At 35.9% G+C, this 22214-nt stretch overlaps 1 protein-coding gene and 1 pseudogene across 1 annotated transcript in view; both read left to right on the top strand.

Annotated features, from left to right (window-relative positions):
• KCNH8 (potassium voltage-gated channel subfamily H member 8) overlaps positions 1 to 22214 on the top strand; it is a 283777-nt gene that overhangs the window by 260017 nt on the left and 1546 nt on the right. The window contains exon 15 of the mRNA XM_054595068.1: positions 821 to 897. Within this exon, the coding sequence (XP_054451043.1) occupies positions 821 to 897 (77 nt within the window). The remainder of the gene's footprint in view (positions 1 to 820; positions 898 to 22214) is intronic.
• LOC129087974 (rRNA-processing protein FCF1 homolog) lies at positions 17269 to 17866 on the top strand (annotated as a pseudogene).

Below are 22214 nucleotides of genomic sequence, written 5' to 3'. Positions count from 1 at the left end.
AGAAAGCCTAGCCTGTTGTATATGATCTCTAAACATTCATTCGTTATGAATGGATTAGCTTTGCCAAATATCTCTGCAAAATGAGTTCTTACTACTCTCTACTTCAGATTGTTCTGAATGAGTTTTTCACCCCCAAACAAGTTTTCTACCCATAACTGACCAGAATTAGGATATTTGTAATGATCATACGTGATATAAATTTATCCTTTCTACGGCAGCCAGCAATGATTCATCTGTACTTTTGTCCCTGACAGAAATAAATGCACTTGGAAGATTAAGGTGGAGAAAAAGTAGAGATGAGAGAACCAGGAAATGGGAGAAATTATCTTTTAGAGGGACACAGGAGGAGATGGAAAACCTGCAGTGGAGATTAGCACCTGAAATAGATGTAGGAGGAAAATGCTCACATGGACACAGAAATCAATAGTCAGCGGGCGGGGGGGGGGGGGGGGGGAGAAAGAGGAAGAAAAGAACATCCTTTTTATATGTCTCGGGCCCTGGCCATAATATGTATTTAGAGAATTGTCAAAAACGTGGCATCTTGGAACACAGTGGTGATTGTGTTCAGAGGAAGGGGAGATTTGCAATGGTCACATCCAGTCAGAGTCACCATGATGTGTGCCTGTTTGAAAGAGTGTGCCATGTGCCAGAGGAGCACTACATGCGTGTCCAATGCCAGGGAGATAGAAACCACAATGCACCACCATCAAGAACCTTAAAGGCAGCTGCTCGGGCTTCCTTCCCTATTCCTAGGTGCCCCAATTCTCAAATATGGGGTTTATTCCTAAAGGATCCATTCTGTGTGTGTGTCGCTTTTCAGACCCAGAAATTGGAGCTGCTGTTCTCTTCATCAAAGCAGAGGAGACCAAGCAGCAGATAAAGAAACTCAACAGCGAGGTATGGAGCTGTCTCTTTCTTTGGTCATGTGGGAGTGATAAGAGGTTTCAATCCTAGTTACTCGCAGAAACAGTATAATAAATTACAAGTATGTACTCTGATGTCTCACCACCATGGATGAATGCTCACTATGCCCCATATGAGTTATGTGACCTTTGATAAGTCACTACTTTCTCTCAAGCTGTTTACCCATGTGAGGAAGGGGATAGTAATTACACCTACCTTGTAGTTGACTGTGAAATGGAGATAATCTAAGTAAATTGTTTAGCATAAAGTACATAATAAGTGATGATTATTATAATTAGCTTATTAAATGTACTGATATTGATTTAATAAGTGCTTATTTACATTTTTCATGTACTTTAATTTTTAATGGGTTAAAGCAAGATCATTAGTCCACAGGGGAATCAATGTAAGAGAGTAATCAAATGGCCTGAAATTGTCTTCCTTCTTCATTCATTTGCTATTCAACTTTGCGCAGTGAACCTCTGTGAATCTTACCCTCTATTTATGTAAAATAAGGTGATTTTTAAAACAACCTTATTGAGGTATATTTTAAATAACATAAAATTCACCCATTTCAAGTGTACAATTCAACGATTTTTAGTAACTTTACTGAGTGGTTCAACCTACACCGTAAATTAGTTTTAGAATATTTTTACCCCAACAAGATCTCTCATAATCACTTATAATTAATCCCTGTTCCCACTTTCAGCCTTGGGCAACCACTTATCTACTTTCTGGACATTCTGTATAAATAAAGAAGATAACTTCTAAATTCCTGTCTTAATTTATGTCCCCCTCCCAAAATAAAATAAAATTTGAAAAAAAAGAAAACAGATTTTGAGACAATGATTTGGATGCAAATAGTTTATTTGGGAGGTAATCCAGGAAGCAAGATACAGGCGTAGAGAAACAAGGCAGAAAAGAAAGGAAAGCGAATAGAATGGGCGTGTTAATGAGATCATTAATTCTGTTGGCACCTGGAGCTCAGTCCTGTGGGCAGGCACAGATACTGTAATAGAATCCCTTTCTAGGACTAAAATTTTAGATTAATTAGATCTTAGCAGTAAATGTAACCAACTGATGATGTTGATGAGATCTGAGAGAAATAAAATTTAGGTAACTATAATCAGTTTCCAATTATGAAAGACTGGATAGCTTGTCATAAAGTTCAGAGGTTTTTCTGAAACTTGCATTTCTTCAGCTTAGTACAGGTTTATGTTTTACTGTCCTCTCTCCTTCTGAGCCTGTACTCTCTGGAAGTGAGATTGTTGCTAACAAGAAGTTAGATGGCCCTCATAAATCAGCAAACAAGTGCTGACAAGGCTGTGGAGAAAAGGGAACCCTAGTGCACTGTTGGTGGGAATGCAGACTGGTGCAGCCTCTGTGGAAAACAGTTTGGAATTTCCTCAAAAAACTAAAAATGGAACTGCCTTTTGACCCAGCAATTCCACTGCTGGGATTATACCCTAAAAATCCTGAAACACCAATTCAAAAGAACCTCTGCACCCCGTAGCAGCACAATTTACAATACCCAAGTGCTGGAAGCAACCTAAGGGCCTATCAGTAAATGAGTGGATCAAAAAACTGTGGTGCATTTACACAATGGAACACTATGCAGCAGAAAGGAGCCCCTACCCTTCACAACAATACGGATGGAGCTGAAGAGCATTCTGCTAAGTGAAATAAACCAGGCAGCGAAAGACAAATACCATATGATCTCACCTATAAGGGCAACCTAATCAACAAAACAAACAGGCAAGCAAAATATAACCAGAGACATTGAAATAAAGAAAAAACTGACAGTAACCAAAAGGGAGGGGTAGGGGGATAACGGGAGAAAGAAAGGGAAAGGTCAAGTCAAGGAACACGTATAAAGGACCCACGGACAAAGCCAACGCAGGCGGGGGCGGGGTAGGATTGAGGGTTGGGGATGGGTGTGGGTGGGGTGGGGGAGAGTGGTGGAGGAAAATGGAGACAACTGTGTTTGAATAACAATTAAAAAAAAAAAGAAGCTAGAGGGCCCTTGGGCAGACTAACAAAACAGGAACAGAAAATGTAACTGGATTAACAGTTCTTAAATCACAAGGACTTGATCATACACTGGATCACCTAAATAACCTCTTGTTAAAAATGTACCCCCAAAAAACCCAAAATTAAATACCCTGTTTGAGAATTGGGTGTTAACCTTCTGTTGAACAATTTCTTTTCAGATATTATTCTCAACTAAAATCACTCATTAATACTTCTTGAATTATTTTCCTTCACATTTGAGAAAAATCATTTAGATTTTAAGAATTGATTAATAAAAATCGTAACTCAAACACTGGAGTTAGTAATTATTCTGGAGGAAAAATGTTTTTATATCTTCGCCTTTTGGAATGCAGATAATTTTTCCAAGTTACAGTTGTAAATTTACATTCTATATGATTTTCCTTTGATAATGTGAACTAGTGTTAGATGTGTTAAAACAGATAACTACTTGAAAAAGAAAATATTTCCCCAGCATGATTCTGTATTCACGATTGCTTTTCCAGTGAGATTACATAAATCTTTTCATCTTGTCGTATATTGAAATAAAAACAGCAAGATAAAAATATCAATGGTCCAATTTTCCTTCCCTGACAGATTAGTTTTCTTTGTAGGAAAAGATTTTATTTCTTCATGGCTGAAGCCTAAATAAAAAAATTGTATCCTTTATACATAATTTAACTTATTCACAGTCTTGACCCTTTGGGAAGTGCATTAAAACCCTTTAAGACAGGCAGAATGAAAATACAAATTGGCTTCCAACTGTAAAATTATTCTCCTTATTAAAACCCCCTACTTGTTTTTTCTTCATATGTCCTACAAAGTAATGTTGTTTACATAGCAAAAAAGCCCAAGCCTAATTTTTCCCTGTCACCTATTTCTACTGCTCACCCATGTGATCATTTAACTGCTCTATTCTTCGTTTATTCTATTCTTTGTTTAGGAGTAAGCTAGAAAAGAAATGATAATAAATGTAGGATGTACTGCATGACAATAACTCTGCAACCAAAACGTCAGTCCCCAATATCTGTGAGGCATGTTGAAAACTGTGTAAACCTGAGAGCACCACAGAAACTGCATTTTGATATTTGCTAAACATCTAAAGTATAATGAAATTGTTCGCTGATATATAAAGTTCCAAATCAGCTGGTTAAACACAGACCAAAAATCAGAAAACGAATAATAGTGGTAATAACCTACATTCACAGGACAGTTAAAACAGTTTAAAAGATGTAGGGCAGCTGCTAATATTAGACCACTTTTGAAAACATTGTCATTGCTTTACAGCAAAGAAAAAATTGTGCAATTCTAAGAGAATTATTTTTAAAATAACAACAAAACATCACTGTATGGACCATGGGCTGTGTAGGTCAAATGCTCCATTTCTGAAAAAGGTTTGTAGGTAAGGGTTGGAGTGTTTTCTCGTTTCCGAAATGTGGCTGACCCAGAAAGACTCTGGGGCAAAGCCCACCAACGGAGCGTGCGTGCTCTGCCACTGCAGGCACAAGGCAGCCAACACAGCAGCAGAGAAAGAGAAGGAGCTTTGGAGAGAGACAGATTTAGATCCCACACATAAAGTTAACTCTGACTTCAGCAGAGCGTTCACGTTCCCTAAGTTCAGATTTCTTCTCTATTCAATGGCAGTAATAAAATCTGTAATAGAGGATTGTTAGGAGAACTTAATACCAAATGTAAAGCACCAAGCATGTATCCTCCCTTAGTAAGCAGTCAAGTGTTCACTCCCTTCTCATACAAGGTTATTCCTCTATTCAATTAAAGGTGACTCTCTACTGAGCACCCCCATCCCTGTCTGCTGCTGCCTAATAGTCCACAGTGCAGAGTAATAGGAGAGAGATAATTAGCTAATGCTTATGGAATAAAATGGAAATGAATGTACTTAAGGGAAACATTGGATCATGAAAATGACTACTTTCACCTGAGACTTTATTTTGCCTTAAAGATAGAATGAAAAAATTAGAATACGGAATGACAGGGCAAATTGCTTATAATTCAGTGCATGTTATTTTAGCTAAATAATTTGATGTACTAGTGCCATTGTATTAATGTAAAGAATGCTTATTCTGTAAGATTTATAAATTTAAGGACAAGAAGACCCAATATGCTAGTTTAACAATACTTAACCATTGCCTGATAGTACATTATACATATAAATGGCAAAATAATAATACAAGGCAGAAAAAAATCTGCCAAGCTTAATGAAAAAATAATCATAACGAAATCTTCATTTCCAAAATGAGAGAAGCAGGTAGCTTATTAAATCAGCCTTGTTTACCAGGATGCGCTTTGCTTCAAATGTTCTGATTGTCTTTTTTAGCATTTTATTTTAAATGTACATAAAGGAGCCAGTTATTATTAGGCCCTTTAAATCCACCTTGAGCTTAAATATATTAAGAAGAATGAAATATATAACATGCCTAAGCAAAAAAAATGAGTTTTATGAAACAACACATATTGACATCTTTTTTTAGAGAGGTCTCATTTCTCATACTATTTATTAACACCTTTAAAAAAAACTTTATTGAGACATAATTCAGATATTATAGAATTTTTCCATTCAAAGTGTAAAATTTGAAGGCTTTGATATATTCACAAGGTTGTACATCCATTACTATAATCCACTTTAGGACATTTGATTACCCCACACAGAAATTGTACCACAGAGCCATCACCCCTAACACCAATAGCCACCCTCCAGCCCCACCTTGCCCAGCCTGAGGAGACCATTAATCTATATTTTGGGCCTACAGATTTGCTTATTCTAGGCATCTCATATAAATGCAGTTAGATAATATGGTCCTATTGTGACTGGCTTTTTTCACTTAGTGCAGTGGTTTTCCAGTTTTATCCACAATGTGGCATGCGACTTCTTGATTCCTTTTCATTGCCAAGTAATATCCCATTTCATGGATATACATTTGTGTATCCATCCACTCATCAGTGGATTGGCATTTGGCTGGTATCCTTTTTTTTAGCTAATAGGAATAATGCTGTCACAAACATTCATAAAATATTGACACAAGCTTTTGTGTGGACATATGTTTTCATTTCTCTTGGGTAATCAAGTGGAATTGCTGGATCATACCGTCACTCCATGCTTCAAATTTTAGGAACTGCCAGACTGCTTCCCAAAGCAGCAGCAGCATTTACACTGCCAGAACAATATATGAAGGTCCCACGCTCTCCACATCTTTGCCAACCACTTTTCGATTTATTGTCTGAGTTTTTGTTTATAACCAGTACTAGTATGTATGAAGTGGTTTTCATTTGCATTTTTCTGATAGCTAATAATATTGAGCATCTTTTCATGTGTTTACTAGTCAGTGTACACCTTTGGAAAACTGCCTATTTAGATCCTTTACTCATTTAAAAATCAGGTTGTCTTTTATCATTGAGTTTTAAGAGTTCTTATAAGAACTGTTCTAGATACAAGATATGATTTCTAACTTTCTTCTACTCTTTACGTCACACTTTTATTTTCCGAATGGTTTCTTTTGAAGCTCAAAAGTATTAACTGGTTTCATTTGAAGCCCAAAAGTATTAACTTTGGTGATATCCAGTTTATCTGTTTTTTTCTTTTGTTTCATGTAATTTTGAGGTCATGTCTAAAAAATCACTGCCTTGCCCTGGCCAGTGTGACTCAATTGGCTGGGCATCGTCCCATGAACCAAAAGGTTGCAGTTTGGTTCCTGGTTGGGGCACATGCTTGGGTTGTAGGTTTGGTTCCCTGAGGCACATATAAAAGACAACCAGTTGATGCATCTCTCCCACATCAATGTATCTAGTCCTCTCTTTCTCCCTCCCTTCCCCTCTCTCTAAAGAAAAAAAATAAAATGTTATCTAAAAAAAGAAGAAATAAATCACTGCCTATCCCAAGGTCGTAAAATTTTATTCCTGTGTTTTTCTCTTTTTTTATTTTACTTCTTTCAGTTTGTTCAAAATAAAAATACACATAGAATTATGAAAATATGAGTTTACTATTTCCACCATGTTTTTTTCTAAGATTTATATAATTTGAGCTCTTATACTTTTATCGTTATCCATTTTGAGTTAATTTTTGGACTTAAATTTTTTTTCAAGTGGATATTCAGTTATCACATCACTATTTGGTAAAAACACAATGTTTTCCCCATTGAATGATCTTGACACTCTTGTAAGAACTAGATTGATCATTATGGTGAGGGTTTATTTCTGAACTCTCAATTCTATTCTATTGCTGTAACTGTCTACCCATATGATAGTATCATGTGGTCTTGATTGTTATTTTTTTGTTTTAAGTTTTGAATGGGTAAGTGTAAGTCCTCCAACTTTTTTCTTCTCTTTCAAGATTGTTTATTCTGGGTCCTTTGAAATTGCATATGAATTTTAAAATCAGCTAGTCATTTTTTTGCAGAGAAGTCAGCTGGGATTCTGATAGGGAATGTGTTGAATGTCTTTTACATTTTCTTGCTTAATTGCCCTGGCCAGAACTTCCAGTACATATGGAAAATCTATTCTTATCACCTTGGCCTCTTGCATTTTAGAGACCAAGCTCTTGTTGTTATTGAGACCAAAAGAAAAGCATGTTTTTTCAGAGCTGACTGTGTTTGCATTACATTTCATAATTTAATCATAGATCATGTCCTTTAAAAAAGCTATTCCAGTCACTTCCTTATATTCACTCTTTTCTAAGGCTTTAAAAGATCATTTTATTTTTTTTAATGTACTGGGGTGACATTGGTTAACAGAGTCACATATGTTTCAAGGATACATTTCTATCATACATGTATACTGCATTGTGTGCCCACCACCAAAAGTCAGATCCTTTCCTGTCACCATATATTGTGCCTCTTAAAATCACTCAGACTGTAAGCCAAATTTCAAATTTTGTTTTGTAACATCAACAGCTTTTAACTTTTCTTTCCTCATTTTCAGCCTCTTCAAAAGGACTAGTGACTGTTGATGAAATATTAAAGAGTCCCACATTCTCAGATAGGCATTGTCACAGAGTAAATTTTACTGAGGTAACAAACTCCAAATTTTGTTGTTTAAAATGTATTTCTTGTTTGAGCAAAATGCCTCACACTGGTCAGCATAAGGGGGCACCACCACCTGGAATGTTACTGATTGGCTGTGTTTCATATGAAAGAGGAAGTAAGAACTCTCTTTTGGCTCAAAAGATATACACATTATTTCTGTTTGCATTTTATTAACTAGAACTAATTGCATGGGTACAATTAATTTCAAGAAGCAAGAAAATGTAATCTTCTGTGACTCCAGAAGAAACGGAAAACTGGAAACTGGAAAACACTAGTAATAGATACAGCAGCATCCAAAAGTTAGCAGGGAAATTGTCTCCTCTTTCATTTTGCTCAAAGTTGTATGCCAAAATATCCCCAATTAAATGTATTATACAATACCCAAGTAAACAGACACAGATAATGAAATACTTTCTGCTCAAAAACAGGATAATGCTCTCAGTTGTCTAGGCTATATTTGAGAAAACTAGTAGATAAGTTTTATATTTCTATCACTAGATCAGATCAGTGAAGTCACCTTAAGTCAAAGAAATTAAATAGTAACAACAGGTTGTTCTTTAACTAAGGGTTGCTTTACTACTTTTTTTAAATGGCTATGAAATACCAGGCTTCTATCAATTCACATAAAGAAATCAACATTAAGTAATACCTAATGGTAAAGTTCATTCCTTGGTCTTCTGAATTAGTGTTATCATTATGTACAGGGTCTGGGAGAAGTAACACTATTGAATGTGGTTGGTAGGGTGCATTAATGTCTGGCACAAGATGGACAGCAATTTGAACATTTCACCTAAAATGTCATATGGTGTGCTTGAGTGTGATGTTGTTATGTCATAGAATTACATGCTTCTGATTTTGTAACAAAAGATTTTTATGTAATAAAAAGGGGTGTTATTTGTGCTGGACTCTGTATTTTCATTGACAACTAATTCAACAGAAACATTAATACAATTGCCAGACCATCTCAAGATCTGACTATACAGTTTCTTTTCTTTCTCATCATGATCACACATAGATCTTGACCATCAATTCTCAAAAGCAAAATATAAACAAATGCTGTATGTTCACTTTTTGATGTAGGAAAACAATCCACTTAAGAGCTGGAAAAACATTCTGCTGTGTTTTTTTTTCATTTTAATACCTATATGTTATTGCTGCTAAATGCTATATTTTGTGTACGTGGGTTTCTAAACTAGAATATATCAAACTAAGTTATGATTTGTAGCATGTTTCTTTGGCTATTTTCCAATTCTCAAGCCTCTATGCATAGGCAGATTTGTAGCTCTCATGAGAGTTTTATTGATAGTAAACATATAAATAAAGAATAATGAGGGCCTCTCAAAACACATACAAATAAATGCCACTCAAAAGTTTATCCCATAAAGTATGAATTTTAAATGCATATAACTTTTGGAGATTAGCAGTTTTTGTCCTCTTTGTCTATGATTACTTATACATAGGCCTTTTCTCATCTTTGAATAGAGGGATTAAATGGATATGTCCGTAAGGACCCCAGTGGAGACCAATGTCACATTGCAAATGGGCAATAAGAGCAGCATTGAATAAAAATAGTATTTACAAAAGAAGTATGGTAGAGGGAAACCAAAAAGGGTACAACAGAAGCTCCCTGCAACAAGTAGATCTGAAGAAGGGGCCAGAATAGAGAGAAAGGTTACAGAATCTTGAGTTAGAGAAACACGTGTGAAGAAGGCCATCTGACAGAAGTTGTGATCTTTTGTTTGGACCTTCTGTGACCTCTGCCCATGTCAACCTTCCAGGGAGCACATACCCCACCTCTATCTCCTCCACCCTCTAATCTGCTGATGTTCTGCAGCAGCCAAAGCCAACCAGACCAAAGAGCTTGTGAGCCTGTTGATGAAGCCCATTATGAGTCAGCCTCTAAGAAGCAGCATTGATTGGACAGTGGATCTGTTCTACAGATGCAAGTGGGAAATAGTCAGTAAAATGAGTTCCTATATATCCAAACACGTATAGAAAAATTAAAATGAAATATAAATAGTAGTTGCTTATTACCAATAATTAGCCAGTTGGCAATAGCTCATTATTAGTTGACAACCAACTGGCAGTTTCAGAATAACTGGTTATTTAAAAAATATGAACATAAGTATTACCCCCTCATACTTCCTAAATAATTTGTAGGGTTATATATTTTAAAAAGAATATACAGTTCTGTCACTTTCCATTCATCAATATGAAAATCAAGTTTAATAATTGATCCAATGCAACAACTGCAGATAAGGTTGTTGATTTTTAACAGGATCTTGCAGCTGGAAGATATTGCAGAAGTTTTTTCTTTCTTATCTTCTCCCTGGTACATGGATTTCCCCTTTTTAAAAATGAGAACACTATATATCTTTCAAAAGGGCTCCAGTTCCTTTAAAACTGATCCCACCTCCAATTATGGATTTTCTTAATTCTTCCATTCTGAAGCCTAATTTCCAAGTCCCTTCTCTAAATTTCAACACCATGCTTTCTACCCTTGCCATTCAATATTTTCTTTTACATAGTTTTATATTATTTTTATTTTATTTATTTATATTGTTTACTTTGTGTACATTCCTTCCTCAAACAGGGCACAAGGCTCTTCAGAACTTGGATTATATCTCCAAAACTCCTGTGAGTTTCCTCAAAATAATAACAATAACTATAATAATTTTTATTTTTATTATTTTTAAAGTATCCAGACTTCACTGAATGCCCTGTATCTAAAGTAACTCAATGTTCAGGACTAGAAAATAAACATACATAATTATGAGAAGGCATGGATATCTTTTCATTTGTTCTACAAGAGAACAATAAGACACCTGGAGAAATGAAGATCGGAATTTCCCATTCACTTGCGCACAATTAGAAATATACAATATACATAAGTCAATACAAAATAAGTTCTATTTCCTTTTTGTGTTTATATGACCAAATGATAGGATAAAATTTGAAATAACCAATTGTTATAAATAATAGATAAAAGAATTCTCCTGAAACAAATAATAAAGCAACCTCTGCTTGATATTACATTTAAGACTTGATTTAATTATGGACAGATAGTTTTAGGATAAGATAGTTTTAGAAAGGGCTTTTCAAAAATGTCTGATAAAATATTCTACATATTTAATCAAGGGAAATGAAATAAATGTTTCCCATATATATTCCCCATGGATTACTATCCCACATGTTAGCATTTCCCCATCTTAGTAAAAAGTGGGGAGAGCACATTTTAAAGCAAATAAAATGAAAAAGAGTGTTAAGGAGAGATAAATGGGAGGAGGATGCACTGATAACTTACTGGCTTTTTAATGTTTTTTAATCATATCTGATCATTGGTAATAAGATACTGTTACTACAGGCCAGCATTGACTTCAGTTGATGATTTCCAAGCTCACTCTCTAAACTGAATCTCTTCAGTCTTGAAGATGAAGGAGTTTCTGTTCAAATATTATTTATCAAAGAGCTTATTAGGGAAATGTGTTTTTGTTTAAAACTCTATTATCAAAAAAGCTTGAGTTGAGGAAGGTGTCTACCAATGGTTAAAAGAAAACTCTTTAGAGAGCCTTGAAACAAGCTTTAGGTACCATGGTTCCCTTTCTGAGAGACTTGCAGGATCAGTCTTTCTCACCAGGTATTCACTGCTCAGTTGCTTGGAGATTAAAAGAAAGGTCTTAGCATTAATTCAGATAGGAACCTTCCCTTCTGGTGTTTCTTTAGATATTGCTTTTCAATAGTAAAAAAATGGGTCACTGAAATTTACAACAACCAGAGATAAAAGAGATCCAATTTATAAAAATTAATTCTTTATTTTCACATAAAATATTTTAGGAATATTTTTAAGAATTAAAAGTATATACAATAAATATATTTATAATAATAAGATTCCAGGGTATATACTGAATATTTTTTCTTTTTAACCATAAGCTATTTTAAACATACAGAAATTGATGTACTAGAGAAGTCTAAATGATTATCATCCACATTAAGAAAATAATAACGTTTCCATGTTTCAGATGTTGTGCTTTAAACAAATTTAAAATTTGATGTCCTTTAAAGCTCTTTCTTCCTATTTCATGAAGTGATACAACTCAAAAAGTTAGAGAAAATTTTCCAGAAAAAAATTAGAAATGAGAAAAAGATCATTGTAAAAATTGACTAAATTAGAAGCAACACACAAACAAATAAACAATGCCATAAGAGATGGTTTTTAAAAAGGAAAATCTAAAGTATCTAATCTGAATGAAGAAAAAGATTTTTCAAAAGGATTTTAAAGAAAGTGCCAAATATTGAAGATAAGAAAAGAAGATGTAGCATTAAAAAAATACAGGTTTCTGAAGAAGCCAAAATAAGGAAACCAAACAAACCCTAAAAATTCTTTGGGTATCTAGCCAAAAAAGATTTTATCAAGGACTTGCAAGGGAAAATTCTGGACTATGATTAGACATTTAGACAGCAACACTTTATGAAGGAGGTGGAGTAACATACAAAATATGTAAGATTCTTAAAAAAAGAAAATGTAAACTAAGGATTTTATATCCAGCAAAATTTTTATCAACATGAAAGAACTTGGGAAATATTGTTCTCATACACATTTCCTGGAGACTGTACTAGAAAACAAAATTCAGAAAACCAAGATGATTTGAAAGGCATTGTCATAGGACAAATTTATTAGCATTAGGTATGTACTTATTTATAGCATCAAGTCTAAATGAACGTTAAAAAGAGAAAATATAAGTTATTAAAGGCAATATGCTCAGACAATGTAAATATAGTAGAACCATTAAAGGAGAACCATTAAAGAGGGGTGTGAAAAGAGAATTAGGATCGAATATGCCAAAAAAATAAGTTTAACTGCTTTCAATAATTATAATTTGCAATGGTAGTATTGGTATGGATATACTGAAACTGTTGTATGTGTAAGAAGGAATAAAACAAATGAGTATTCTAATGCTATCGTCCTTTGTACCTCAAAAACCAAAATTCACAGTGTTAAAATAGAGGATATAAAAAGGTACTATAGAATATCAGGTAGAAACCTTGTAGTTCTGAAGTAGAATTAGAAATACTAGTATGACCCTGCGTAGTATCATATACACATATATCTCCAAGCCTTTTCATCAGAAAAGGAACAAAAACAATAACCAGCCCCAAAACGGTAAATATTTCTATGCCTCTATTATGGTCTTGAAATACAATTTCCCATTAAAAGAAACCAGAGTTTCTTGGATAAGTAGCTGTTTCTACTTCAGGGGTATGAAATATACATGAGGAGTCTGGACCACCTTAGTAAACCAGATAGCAAGAAAGCTATCAAACACTACTAGGATGATGTCGAAAGAATCCAGGAGCCAATATGGAGAGTCTCCCATTGGACAAACATGGGACAGTTTGAGATTTAGTAAGAATGAGAAATGCAGTGGATTGAAATACGTAAAATAAATAACAAATGCTCCAAGTTGGCAACAGAGAAAACTCCTGGATTTCCCTCCTCTGATGGATCCACTGAGCGTACATCTATACACAAAACAGCTCTCTGAGGGAAATACAGAAGCTACCTGAGTGGCGCCTACACACCAGGCAAAGGAGAAAATACCCACATGGAAACAGACAGGAAAGGCTGAGGCGTACTCGGCTATAAATCCCACCCCTGGCCCATTGCCATACACTCAGGAGGGAACTCCCAACCTAGAGCTTCCCTCTGATGACTGGAGAATATGGACCACACATAGGGTGCCCCCAGTTTTTAAGGTTCCTACCTGAGGGGTGGGCCCCCAAAACACCTAGCTTTGAAAGCCAAAGGGGCTTATGTTTACAGCTTCCATGGGCCTATAGCAAAAAAATGGTTTTTAAATGGGCACCAGGACACCCCTGTGGCTGTATACGCAGGCTCAGCACAGAGGGAGCAAGTCAAAATGTCCCTCTCCCAGTTTCTTCTTGATAGGGTTTTGACTGCAGACTTTCCCAGCTGTTGCCTGAGGGTCCAGCTTCTAATCAGCCTACATGCAGGTACTTGCTGAGATCCCACCTTTTGGGACGAAGATGGGTCTTGGCAAACCCTCAAATGCTGAGAGCCATCAAGAACAAAGACAGCAGCTTTGGCAATCACAAACAATGAAACATTAAAACTCCACACACACACACACAACTTTATAATCAGTTTAATGAAGTTACAGGATACAAAATCAATATAGAAAATCAGTAGTATTTCTAAACACTAACAATGAACTGTAAGAAAGAGAAATTAAGCAAACAATTCCACTTACAATAGCATCAAAAGGAATGAAATACTTAGAAATAAATTTAACTGGGGAGGTGTAAGACTTGTACACTGAAACTACAAAATATTATTGAAAGAAATTAAAGAAAATCAAAACAGGTGAAAAATTCACTTTAGACTTGCCAAAGGAATTGAAAAGAGCTGGTTACACTAAATTTTAAAATGTTACCAGAAGATCAATACATGAAGAATCAACTAAAGGGACTCGATCTGTAAGAATAGGAACTGATGATCCGACCCTATAAAGTACAGACCCACAGCATCAACAAGGAGCTTGTTAGAAATGCAAAATCTCAGGCCACACCCCGCACCTACTGAATTTGAATATATACTTGAGTCAAGATCCTCAGGTGATTTTTACATACATTAAATCTTTACAAGCACTGTCCCGTACATTTGGTATTCGAGGGGAAACAGACTTTGTTTGGTGTTCACTGATAGCAGCGAGGAGCCCTTAGCCAGACAGAAATTTGGATACTAATCAAACTTCATCACAGGAAGCAGAAAAAGAGATGAGAAAAGAAATCATAGGGTTGATAAATAATGGATTACCATAGTACAGCTAAAGTAATAAAGTCGTGTCCAAAGGCCTGGGCTAGCAGAAATTCAATGAAACCACTGGAGTAATCACTTTCAAGACTGTAATTGGTCATTTTGTGTTGGTAATGCTAGACTTGTAATTCTTCTCTTCTTATAATTTAAGAGGCATCAGATGCACCTGCAAAAGTAAAACCCTTAGTACTATTCCTGTGTGACCTTGGATAAGCCACTTCACCTCCCAACATCCTTGTCTCTCCAGCTGTAGACAAAGATTTACAACTTTCATTAGTAATGGGATTGAGATGCTCATCTGGACAAAATTCATGCAAGTGCCGAGTATGATTATTATTTTAGCTGACAGATAAAAAGACTGTCACTTGTTTTTGAATGCTTTGTGAAGCAAAAGACACAAGGATAAAATTGGCCGATCATCTTTTTTGTTTTGCCTGCTTATGGAGTTTGATTGAACTTGTCTGAATCCTATGATAAATACACAACATAACAAAGGATTAAATGAAAAACCATTTAATTACCTGAATCAGAGTTTGTAAAAATGTATATGTGTTCATGGCAGGAGGAGAGGATTGGTATAATTAGCACCCCTGAATTTAGGAAAATTGTGTCTAGCAGGAAAATGTGTACATGTTTGGCAAAAATTGAGTGATGGGTCAAGAACTCTTCAAGCTAAGAAGATTATATTAACAGATGCATTCCCCATCTGCTCACTGAATGCACACAAATGGAAATCACATTTTTTTTCCATCAACTGAAGTTCCAGTTATTCTCAGAGTTCATGATTCATACCATACCAATAGGCAACGCTGAGAAGTGTAAAGCATGAATAACATAATGTGAAAGAAAGCTAGTTTCTATATGAAATGAAAGATACTGTCAAAGACACATTCTGATCTTCATTATGAAACTCACACTCCTATTCCCAAAAGGCACAATCTAAAGACACACTAGAACAGCAAATCTGTATTTGCACTGAACGCATTCAATCTCACTACCAAAGCTGGCAGTGCAGAGTTACTGGGACAATAGGTCACCAGCACCACAGATGGATTCTCTGCACCATGTAATAACATAATATTTTAAAATCTCTCCCCATTTGAAATGGTGGGGACTTCCACAAGACACTGAAATCATATGAAATATTATTACCCGCTAGAAGTACAGTGACACTTCCGTGTCCTGCAGTGCTATTTAGGGGAAATTAGCAAAAATCATTTAAATTCAAATGAAAGTAAAAGAAACTCATACTAAGAAATTAACCATGCAACTTAATATTCATTAAGTTATTCATGTATCAACCAAGTTTTATAGGTAGCAGAATTTGTGCACAGCCTTGAGCTATTATAAAGAACAGTAAAGATCAGTCATACCTGCCCCTACCCCACATTGGTCTTTATTCAATTCTCATCCACACCACACTGCATACTGTTGTATTTGGAGTCCCACATCCTTTATATAGAATTCTCAATTCATCTGACTCCAACTACTTAAAACCTAAATAGGAAATATAGGATCTTAATCAACATTTTTCAAAGGCTCTGGTTATTGCTGTTACTATTTATTACTTCAAAGATCCATGCAAGGCAATGCTAAAACTTGGCAATTGTTTCTTCCAATATTAATTATGTCAAAGTGTTAACAGGATTGGGTTTACCTCTCTGTCCTGAGGCTAAAGCCGAGGTATATAGGTAACTGGCTTTTATTTCCTTTGGTCTAAATGTTTCCTGGGTTAGTATTCTCTAACAGGAGGAGCTTTCAACTAAGCCTGTGTTACATTATCGAATCGAGACCCCTGGAATTTTTACATGATACCAGTTACATGGGGCTAAACTTTAACATCCATTATATTATTTCATTCTCAAGAAAGCCCTTGTGGGAATATGACTCAGAGAGGGTGAGAAGTAACAATCACATCAATGGAACAAATTAAACATGAGAAGAGAAAATCACACACTCGGGAAATGTAAGCAACAATGACTATTTCTAAGCCAACAGAAGTTCTGAGAAAACTGGATACAACAAAAATAGAAAAATGATGGCAGCTAGTGATTCCCTTCTTAGGGGTATGGAAAGATCAGTGTGTGGATTATGGACAGTTGACAAGTCTGAACCACTTGGAAGCACAGATGGTGTTTTCGTCACTTCTTTCTAACAGTTGGGACATTGGAAAGGATAGAGAAATCTTCGATGTGAACACTTGGCTATGCAGATGGTGATGGTGAACTGGTTTGGCCAACAGTTCCAGACCGATGGATTCTTATCCATAGAAGAATGAGAAGGAGGAGGAGAAGAAAGAGGAAGAAGAGAAAAAATAGATAAAGGAAATGTAATACGTAAGTATGAGAAAAATGTGTATTGAGTTATGGTTTCTTTATCTATTATCTTTATAAATAATCCAAAGACCATATCTAAATACCCATCCAGGGATGGTAATTCTGAAAGAAACAAGAGTGCAGTGTGAACATGAGGACGCAAAAGAAAACAAGGAAATATGCAACCATGAAACGAATGCTTAGTCTAAGAGATGAGAGGCTTAAAGAAAAGGATAGGTTAAAACCTAAAAATAAAGAAAAGAAAGACCATAGTGCACTCAAGGAAAGAGAAGTCCCTCAATATTCTTCCTGCTTATTCTTCCAATATAAGACACAACTAAGGCCACCTTACCACATCCTGTTTGATACTAACTTTATCAACTTTTCCATTAAGGCTAACCTGGACTTAGTGCAGTCAGTGGTGAACTGTCTCTGTGCCAGGTGTATCTCTCATATAACTGACTGTGTAATGGCTGAAAAAGAGAGATCAGGGCAGAAGTATCAAGTGGCTCTAAGGAACGTCAAGGATCCAAGATCTGAACCATTAACCAGGCACACACAAAGGAACCTATGCAGATGACTGTTTAGTGCACAGAGTAACTCAGCATAAGTGTTATGTTGTGGCCACAGTTGACTGGGACCTTAAACGAAGATTCAGGAAGATCTCTGGAGTTCCCATCATGTACATTTCTATCCATAGGTACAACTTTGAGTGAATGCCAGATAATTATGGAATCTCTCAGTTTTAATACTTAAAAGACAAAGTTATTCTGCTTTCCTTCAACCAGCTTTCTCTGTTGCCAGTTTGTTAAACATGCTACAGAATGAGTTATTATTGCTCTACTCACCCATTTCCTCTGTTATGAGCCAAGTATGGTTAAATATACTCACTTTTTGATGTTTTGAAAATGATATTTAATATCATTTTAATATTTGTTACATCTTTTTATAAATCAGATGACTGCTCAAAAAATAAATACATACATATGTACTTACATACATACCCACATGCATATATACCCATCCAGGAAATCAACCAATGATGTAAAAGGTTTGCCAAATTTAAATGGTAAAACAACTCTGATAACTTAATTGAATTTGTTGCTTGGCACTCATAGCATAGCCACGAGAGCTGGGAGTCAGTTAATAGGGGAAAATTCCACGGAAATCAAGTTTATGCTGAGACAAGAATCAAAGCAATAAGATAAATGAAGTCTAGCAGAAGTGTTGGTCAAAGGAGCTCTATTTCTACAGTTATGAAGGAAAAGCAATAACGGGGATTCTTAACAGTGGAAATGCCATCTGCTCTTAAATCCTAGAGGGTCGTCAAGGAACATATATAAAGGACTCATGGACAAAGACAACAGGGAGAGGGGGAGAACTGAATGTGGGAGGTGGGGGTGGGCGGGATGGGGAGAGTAATGGGGGGGAAATGGGGACAACTGTAATTGAACAACAGTAAATAAAATAAAATAAAATGTAATACAAAAAAAGAAAACCCCACAGGATAACCAAGGATTTGCTTTAAGAAATTTATATTTAAAAAAACTTCAACAGTCATAATACATAACTCTTAATATATTTACTTGGGACGAAGGACCAATTATAGATACCCCAATGTAATTTTGTAGTAGTCAACTTCCCCCTAGGATATTTATGATAAAATCATGAGGTAAACTAAGAACAAAATTGAAGGTGATATGTGACCTGGCCAGGAAGCTCGGTTGCTTAGAGCAGTGATTTTCAACTTTTTAATCTGAGGGCACACATGAACTAATTACTAAAATTCTGCGGCACACCAAAAAATATATATTTTTTGCTGACCTGAAAAAAAAATATATATGATTTCTGATTCATTAACACCAGATGACTATTATTGTGTTGGCTGTTGTTGTTTTTTCATTTGACAATCTCAGGGGAAAGAAGTCAGTGCCCCCAACTAAATAGTTAGGTATTGCATATTTTAAAAATTTTTGCACCACATCACTGTGCTTCAGCACATTGTTGAAAATTCCCAGGTTAGAGCATGTGCCCCGATATGACAAGGTTGCATGTTTGATCCCCAACTGGGGCACATACAAGAAGCAACCAATGAATGCATAAATAAGTAGAACAACAAATTGACGTTTCTCTTTCTCTCCCCACCTCTCTAAAACTGATAAGTAAAAGTTTTTTTAAAAAATAGTGATATGAGGACCAGGTCTTCAAAATGGCAGGAACTGCATTAATTTACTGACTCCATGTTGTGTCCCAGGTATTGCCCAGAGTCCAGGAGACAATAAATAAATAACAATTTCTACCCTCAAGGAACTCAAGGGGGCAGACAGTCACATATGATGCTCAATCTGCTATATAACCTTCAATGAGCTTTCAGGGGAAAGCTTTACAGAGAAGATGGGCAATTTGAAGTTTGAAGGAGAAGAAAAAACTTACCAAACATAAAGGGGCTAAGGAGAAGAGAAGCAGTCAGAGAGAACAGCGAATACAAGAACAGGGAGCAGAGAATCTCACCGTAGTCGTTCTGATAGGAAAACACAGGAAATGGGGCCTTTGAAAAAATGAGGTAGAGCTTACAAAGGGCTTTATAATACTTGCTCAAAAAGAGATTGTATTTTCTAATATAAGTGACAGAAAACATTTATAGATTTAAGTAGTTCTTACTGGGAAAACTTTGGTTCACTTGATCTAGATGATGTTTTTATTTTTATTGAACTAACTCTGCAGTGCTCTGATTTTAAGTTATATTTTGAAGACATCTTTCCTTAAGTGGATGGAGCCTTGTTCACAAAGCAGCTCCCACTAACCTTTTTAGCAAATGTCCATCTTTTTAGTGTGCTGTGAAAAAGCACTGAACCTCCCTGCCACACTTGGAAAGTGGAGACACTGAATTCTCGGCTTTGCAGATTTGATTAAGACTAGCATCTTTCTTATTTCAGAATGAATTTTGTTAGGGAGCCTGGCAGGAAGCAGTAGACAAAAGTACAGTGAAACTTGGCACTATTTTCTGTGGCAGTATATCGTCACCTTCAGTATCACTAGAGTCTCCACCTCCAGGAGATGCCACCTCTCCTTGTGACGGCTGGCTTTGTCCTGGTAAGGGAGAGATTCCTTACCTTATAGGGATTAATTCGCTAGTGTAACTGTAATAAGGTGCAGGGGTGTATCCCCAGTGACACAGTGACATGAATCTTTCCTAACACAGATTGATTGTTACCCTTTACAACTAAAGAAAGCTCCATTTTCTTGGGTTCTAGCTAATGTGTCAGTTTTGTTTCCTAAAAATGTTAATGCTTGTTTACATTTCTGGACCCAGTCAAGACTAGATTCCCAATCTAAATTCATTGGCCTCAAAATTGTGGCAAATGCACAGTAAAATTAGGTGCTAAGACAATAACCACGGGAAGACATAGTAACCATGGCAAAATATCTGCTTCTTATGAGTGTTACAAATCTATTTCCTCAGAGATATGTCTGTTAACCTATTGTTTTGTTTAAGATTTTTCCTTACTGCCAACTTCTTTCATTGTTGCATCATATAATTTGCTATGAAGAGGTTTAACTGTCCTTAATCAGTCTCCTAGTTTTTTTAGAGATGGCACTATTTACTTATTTGATGTTGAATTACCATTTCAGACAGCTTTTATACATGAGGCTACTTTTTGTATCATCTGTGTTTTTCAAAATTCTGACCACGTTAGCAAAAACTCTCAACTCTTAAGCAGTATCTCTTTTCCATGTGTAATATGCTGTAACAGAAAAAGCACCAAATTTAGAAGGCTCGAATTCTAAACCAGACTGTCATTCATGGAATAAACGACCTTAAAAATCTCATTTAATCTCTGGGTCTTAGCGTCCCCGTTTTACAGGTGAGGCAATAATAATGTATCCCCCCACCCCATCTTGGCACTGTTTGTAGATCTGATAGGGAAAACGTACCTGAAAACATGTTATATTATAAATGTACTCAAACACCTATTGAACAACATAGTCATTGATGTGCCTAAAATGCAAATTGTTCTTCAAAGGCTGTGTCTTTACTCAATCTGCATAAAAAGCTGATTGAAAGCATTTTTATTAGGGACTGAGCTGGTACAGCCCTAGTTTGATACAGGAATTAAGCTTAAACAGCTTACAGAAATGGATGGTTAATGTGTCCCTTTAAATATGCCATTAAGTGTCAGTGTTTTCTTCTGAAATTTTGGTAGAAGAGCTAATCAATTCAAGATAGAACTCACAGGTTAAATTCTCCAGTGCTGAGATCCAGATACTGACTTCAGCCTGATCCATGCACTTTAGAACTGAGCCTTGGCCAGCTATGAAATCAACAACCTGCAGAGAAAATTTCAAAACACATAGCATCTTTCTCACATTCAGGGTTTCAGTCTTAGAAGTATCTTTTTGTTGCCAGAAGTTTGGGATCTGCTGAAAAGGCTGAACAAGTATTCAGCTGAGTCCCTGGAGTTCATGCCAACAGTAAGACAGAAACGGTTTGGCCTGGCAATTTCAAGGCAGGTGTTACCGGTTGGTTGCCTGAAACATAGAAAAACCTCCTTCTGGCCTTTTTTAAATGCCTGATTTGAAAGGCACTACCTCCTGGTGAGCCTGCCAGGGAGAATTAGTTTCAGAATTCATTCAGAGGAAGTGGACTGAATTCAGTTACTGGATAAACTAGGAATGCATACTTAAATGCTGAAAAAAGTCTGCTCAAAACAACGGTTTCGGTTTTGGCAGCATTCAAGTTGAACTGCCTATTTTGTTTTGTTTTGTTCTCCAGAGGTATTTATCCAGTGGGTTCAGTTGCTTATATTGGAGTTTTGAGGTCATGATAGTAAAATCAAGCCAGAGAAAGTCCTTTATATAATACACTCTTACAGGAATGAAGGCAAAATATTGCAATGTGAGTTAGTGTTATGAATCTAACCACAGACTAGAAAATATATATGCATGTTCTTCTTTCTGAAATACAGGTTCTCCTCACATTGAAGAATATAAACTCCCCAGGAAAGTTGAATTTAAGTCAAATTCAATCTTCTGGTCATCTTCCATGGTTAAAAAGAGTCCTGTAGTTGTTAGAAAGAAAAAAAAAATCCTCCAGTG

This window comes from Pteronotus mesoamericanus, unplaced genomic scaffold (genome assembly GCF_021234165.1).
Source record: "Pteronotus mesoamericanus isolate MK-2021 breed Mesoamerican mustached bat unplaced genomic scaffold, CSHL_Meso_final scaffold_54, whole genome shotgun sequence".
NCBI lineage: Eukaryota > Metazoa > Chordata > Mammalia > Chiroptera > Mormoopidae > Pteronotus > Pteronotus mesoamericanus.
The sequence above is the reverse complement of the archived record's forward strand: the minus strand, read 5'-3'. Positions and strand labels throughout refer to the sequence as shown.